Below are 5,621 nucleotides of genomic sequence, written 5' to 3' on the forward strand. Positions count from 1 at the left end.
TGAAATTTGAGTGCAATACCTAACACCTCCTGCCAATGTGGATGATAATTTCACAAAATACATATGGTGTGGTATTAACCTGCTGTTAAGGGAAAGTGAACTTAACCAAAACCTTCATCCAACAAATTAACAAAAGAGAAAGACAAAAGAAATTCTTCAAATGATCTATAACTAAGCCACATTATTATATGAAATGACATGATAACAAAATTTAATCAAGGACATGAGCAGGATGTTTTCAATACTAATCCAAAGTTCTACACTTGATGGGCCATTATTTTGGGCCAAATTAGGAATCCTCCTCGGTCCACAAACAATTCAACAAAAAGAAAAAAATCAGAGAAAGGAAATCCCCAAATCATCGATAAGAGTAAAAGACTGGAGAGGCTGCCACGCCAAACTGTTTTTCGAGTCCCAACGACAAGGAGCATGGCAACGGCCTTCTCTTTTGCCCAAGCTGCTCTCTTCTCCAAAACCCCACTCTATCTTCGCACCAATGCCCTCAGAACCTTAACCTTCTGCTTACCCTTCTCCTCTTCTTCTGCAGCTCTTGCCTCTGACAAGCCTCGCAGCAAGAAATGGAGGCACCCAGTAACTTCTGCAGCGCTCGAGCTCGGCGGCGTCAAGATTGCTAGAGATGGTAACTTGGGTTTCCGCAAGCCTCTTGCTTTCTTTTGAAAAATATGTAATATATTTTGGGTTATGGTTTTGTAGATGTGTTGAGGGATGACCCCACAAACAATGTTCCGGATACGATTTTTGCGAAGCTCGGAATGCAACTGCATAGAAGAGACCAGCACCCACTTGGAATTCTCAAGAATGCTATCTACGAATACTTCGACACCAATTACTCGAACACGTTTGATAAGTTCGATGATCTTTGCCCACTTGTATCTGTTAAAGAGGTACGACATAGCCAATTCTGCTATGTAACATGGGCCATTTACATTGATACTATAAGAAAATGTATGTTTCTTTGTTATTGTAAGACATTGTGACTTAATTCTTGATTCTTTCAGAATTTTGATGATGTATTAGTTCCTGCTGATCATGTAAGTCGAAGCTATAATGATACATACTATGTGGACTCTCAAACCGTTTTGAGGTGCCATACAAGTGCTCATCAGGCAGAGTTATTGAGAAAAGGACACACTCATTTCCTTGTAACTGGAGATGTGTACCGCAGGGATTCCATTGACTCTACACATTACCCTGTGTTCCATCAGGTTTCGTATCTATAATGCGCACTACGATTTTATTGTTAATTAGGTTGTTGGAATCATGTCATATCTGATGAAATAGTTTTCTGCCCCTATAGATGGAAGGCGTTCGTGTTTTTTCTCCAGAAGATTGGGCAGCATCTGGGACAGATGCAACATCTTATGTAGCTGAGGACTTGAAGAAATGTCTTGAGGGTCTGGCACGCCACCTATTTGGTAAGATAAGATCATAAGAGTGACTAATATCTTGAACACTCATATATGACTGTAATTTTGGGCACGCCATTAAAATGGCCTTAGAATCCTAAAAGTATTGTGCATAAGTTGAGAATATGGAGGCTAGTTTCCTGAACCGTAGACAACAAATACTCACATAGAAGCAATATTTGAAGTAATATTGAAGGAAAACATTGCATATAGCTATTAAGTATATCGAAATTTTTTCTATATATTCTTGGAGTCGTTTATTTATTTTTTAATATATTTTTTAATTATAAGGTCTTCATTTATTTTTCTTTTTTGCCTTGTAATTTTCTTATATTTGATTTGATGAGATCAATATTTTCAGGTGCTGTGGAGATGCGCTGGGTTGATACGTACTTTCCATTTACCAATCCATCATTTGAACTTGAGATTTTCTTTCAGGTATTGATTCCAATCATTTAATGGGTTAGAATTTTGAATTTTGATCTGCTTTATCTGTCTCATGTGATCATTCTGTTAGAAATTCTTTTGTTCCATTTATGGGTAATCAAAACTTATACAATATTCAGGGACATATCTTATTAACTTACTGCAAACAACTTTTGAGAATGGCATGTATTCAAGTAAGACAAGATGAATTAAAACAATCTGCTTGTTGTGATATCTAGGAACACTAATAGGTGATGAAACTATGGAACTTGATGCATGTCCTAATTACATGTAGTGAACATTCTTGAGACTCTTAGGCTTAGTTTGGTACTGCTGTGGGAATAATTAACTTTTAAAAAACTCAACTGTTAAAGTAGTCAAAGGTAAGAAAACTCAGCAAAGTCTTTGGTGAAATGAGTTTTTGAATTGACATAATCATACAATGCTATTCTAAGGGTTGGATGTTTTAGTGTTAAGTATTATGAAAACCTAGATGCACCAAAAGGGCATGGGGCTGCAAGTGTTTATCATTTGTTTTAGCACAGAACAAAATGTAGAAACCAGATATTCGATGTGAATAGCACAAATTTTACACAAAAACATTAACAACATTTTCATTATATTATAACCTTGGTGGATCAATTAAAGATGGCAAATCAATAGAAATCTGCTCATTGATTTGTTACGTAAAAGACAAAGTCTGATTTACAGGAAATATTTGTATAATACAGAGTACAGATTTGAGCTTTTTGAGAGACCAATCCTTGCAAACGTCAGGATCCGGTCTGAGTTTTCATGTTTCCAATGCCTGGTGGATGGTCTGAGTTCAATCACATCTGTCCATAGCTAGAAAGAAAGAAAAAAGAAAAAGAAAAAGAACATAAACAAAGCAAGAAACCCATTGAGCAAATCAAGCAATATATTAGAAGGAACGCTACCAAAAACTTAAAAACCAATTAGGTTAAGAGTAGATATTTTGGAACTAGCAAGTCAAGAATAATCAAAACTATTCTAAATGAAAAAGCAACTTACAGCACTTGGGAAACAAATTTAAACAGTGAGCCACCAAAATTGGAGGGGAACTACAGAAGAAGATTCTCAGGAAGAAAGATGAGCGACGAACGGGAAGGATTGGATTCACACAATCACAATTCACTGGTGTTTAACTTAATAAATGAAAGAAAAACCATCTTATCTAAGAAGAAAGAAGAATTGAATGGCTATAGTAGTACAATATAGAAGCATTGGACATAGATTCAGGTGAACAAGAGATGGAGAAGAAGGAAACAGAAGAGAAAGGGGGAGGACCGGAGGAGGTTTCAATTGTTTGCAGAGGATAAGGGCTGAACTTTTGATGAAAAGGTGTGGGTATTTGTGGCATTTGCAAAATTTCATTAAACCTTGGGCCTTTCCATACGCTATGGGAAAACTCAGTTTTTAGAAAGCAGGCAAGGGGCAGCTTTCTGAAAACCACAGTTTAGGACCTATGGTTTCAATAAACCCGCTATAAATATTTTTACCAAACAGAAATTCCATCTGATACAGTGAGAAAAAGTGATTTCAGGCTCAAAAACGCAGAACCAAAAGGGTCTTAGAAACAAAAACAGAAAGTGCTTAAATTCATGTGGACAAAAATTTATAAGAGTTGCAGTAAGACATCTCAAACTCTTGTCAAAGATTGGCACCATTACCTGAATATGGTGAAGTTTATAGATAAAATGCCACCTCCACCTCCAGCTCCCTCCCTCATCTCAAAACCTAAATGCCTCTCTCCTTCTCTCTCTGCTTTTGGTCATGCTTCATATTTAAGTTAGTGTGTGTGGTTCTTTTCTTAGCATTACAGAACATTTATAAACTGATATTGAATATAATTTCAGGAAAAGTGGTTGGAGGTTTTGGGTTGCGGAGTAACAGAACAAGAAATATTGAAGAGAAGTGGGAAAACAGACAATGTTGCTTGGGCTTTCGGACTTGGATTGGAGCGGCTGGCAATGGTTCTATTTGACATCCCTGATATTCGCCTTTTCTGGTCAACTGATGAGAGGTTTACCTCTCAGGTGGTTCCTGTACCCATTAAATAATGTTTTTGTACTGTTCTCTCTCTCTCTCTCTCTCTCTCTCTCTTTCCTTTTTTTTTGGAACTCGAGTCTTCTTGAAAAGTAAAAACACCAAATTATCAGTCTTTGATACTTGGGTAGTCCACTGATATCTTTCTTTTCCTTGTTTAATTGCAAGTCTGATTATTTGATTTTGGATTTCTTGTTACAGTTTTTGAAGGGGCAGCTGGGAGTCAAGTTCAAGCCATATTCAAAGGTATTTTTGCAACACACTAAGAGAAGAAACTTACATTTTTCGTATGCAATATGGTTTCTACTGATGCTTTATATGTGATTGGAAGATTTTCATTAGGTGTAAATTCATAAAAGCTATGTAATTCTCTATGTATTAGTCACCTGAAGGCAGTTTCCTTTATTTGTAACTATAGGTTTACCCGATACATACTGCCGGCAAACATTTCTTATCGTATTTGTTCTTTTGTTTTCAGTATCCTCCGTGTTACAAAGATGTTAGTTTTTGGATCAGTGAATCTTTCACCGAAAACAATTTATGTGAAGTTGTTAGAGAGGTTGCTGGAGATCTTGCTGAGGAGGTATGTCTTTTAGTGTTTGCTCTGGTGTAGCCATTGAAAATCATCAATTGAAAGAATCTCTTGTACCAAGAAAATATATTGGTTCTTGTGGAATATAATCCTTGCATTTCACAAGGTATTTTGTATTTCAAATTTGAAAGTTCCATCAAGCATTTCCCTGTGGAATGTCTGTTCAACGATTGTATTGCCCTGTAAAATCAGTATATTTTGACGTTTTCTCAACCTTGTCTGTCCAACATATTGCTCCAAAATCTCTCCAAAAACATGTACATTGTGCTCCAAAAGACTAGAAGTCTTGTGGAATAATCCCTAATACTAGCCGATTTATTTTTCCAATCCATCAATATTGGCTGTTTTTCAGGCTGTTTACTGAAATATCTCTTGTATAATGCCAGGTGCAATTGATAGACAATTTCACAAACAAGAAAGGAATGACCAGTCACTGTTACAGGATTGCTTATAGGTCTATGGAACGATCACTTACAGACGAGGAAGTCAATAAATTGCAGGTAATCCATATACATAAAAGTTCGGAACATTTCTTTCGTACTTAGAAGCATACATAAAGCATAACCTCAAAACTTGTTTCAATTGCATATGCAGGGTACTGTAAGAGAGTTGGTTGAGAGCAAGTTGAAGGTTATCTTGAGATGAGAGTTCCTCGTGTAGTAGCCTATTAGCTCAAAATTATGTAAATTCTGAACTTCGTTTATAGGTGTTGAATTTTTGCTTAACCATGTAAAATCCTGTCTTGTTTCTGACTAACTGTATTTGAGCCTGCCTAATACACATGACTTGAAAATAAAACTAAAACGACAAAATGTACTCTCAAAGGGTTACACCAGAAAAATTGTTTATTAAGTGCTATTTTTTTTTTCTAATCGATGGTTGATTGTATTAGAAGATTTAAAGGATCAAACAAAATACAAGAGGTACAAGAGCCAAGCAAAAAAGGCACATGGGTGCGGTAAATGAGGCAGAAAGACCCAGCAAACGCAAAGACCCAGAAAAACTAGCCAACTCTAGAATCCTATCAAACTGCCATCGAGGGATCTGCTGTCGCAAAGTCCTCCTGCCAAATTCGAGCAACTTTTTGGATAGAAGCAACCATTGCAGAA

General features: G+C 36.5%; 1 protein-coding gene across 1 annotated transcript; it reads left to right on the plus strand.

Moving 5' to 3' along the window:
• Positions 1–351: 351 nt before the first annotated feature.
• LOC112191437 (phenylalanine--tRNA ligase, chloroplastic/mitochondrial) lies at positions 352–5,364 on the plus strand. The gene is made up of 10 exons (XM_024330786.2): positions 352–640; positions 715–905; positions 1,020–1,226; positions 1,319–1,436; positions 1,789–1,865; positions 3,731–3,910; positions 4,122–4,166; positions 4,399–4,503; positions 4,899–5,012; positions 5,107–5,364. The coding sequence occupies exons 1-10, from the start codon at positions 430–432 to the stop codon at positions 5,155–5,157; spliced, it is 1,299 nt and encodes a 432-aa protein (XP_024186554.1). The 5' UTR covers positions 352–429; the 3' UTR covers positions 5,158–5,364.
• The last annotated feature ends 257 nt before the right edge of the window (positions 5,365–5,621 follow it).

Source organism: Rosa chinensis, chromosome 3 (assembly GCF_002994745.2).
Source record: "Rosa chinensis cultivar Old Blush chromosome 3, RchiOBHm-V2, whole genome shotgun sequence".
Classification (NCBI taxonomy): domain Eukaryota; kingdom Viridiplantae; phylum Streptophyta; class Magnoliopsida; order Rosales; family Rosaceae; genus Rosa; species Rosa chinensis.

Excerpts from the sequence above, each read along its gene's own strand:
- LOC112191437 (XM_024330786.2), top strand. The coding sequence starts at position 430 with ATGGCAACGGCCTTCTCTTTTGCCCAAGCTGCTCTCTTCTCCAAAACC. Across the intron at positions 906-1,019 it reads CACTTGTATCTGTTAAAGAG|AATTTTGATGATGTATTAGT; the intron begins GTACGACATAGC and ends TGATTCTTTCAG. Across the intron at positions 1,227-1,318 it reads ATTACCCTGTGTTCCATCAG|ATGGAAGGCGTTCGTGTTTT; the intron begins GTTTCGTATCTA and ends CTGCCCCTATAG.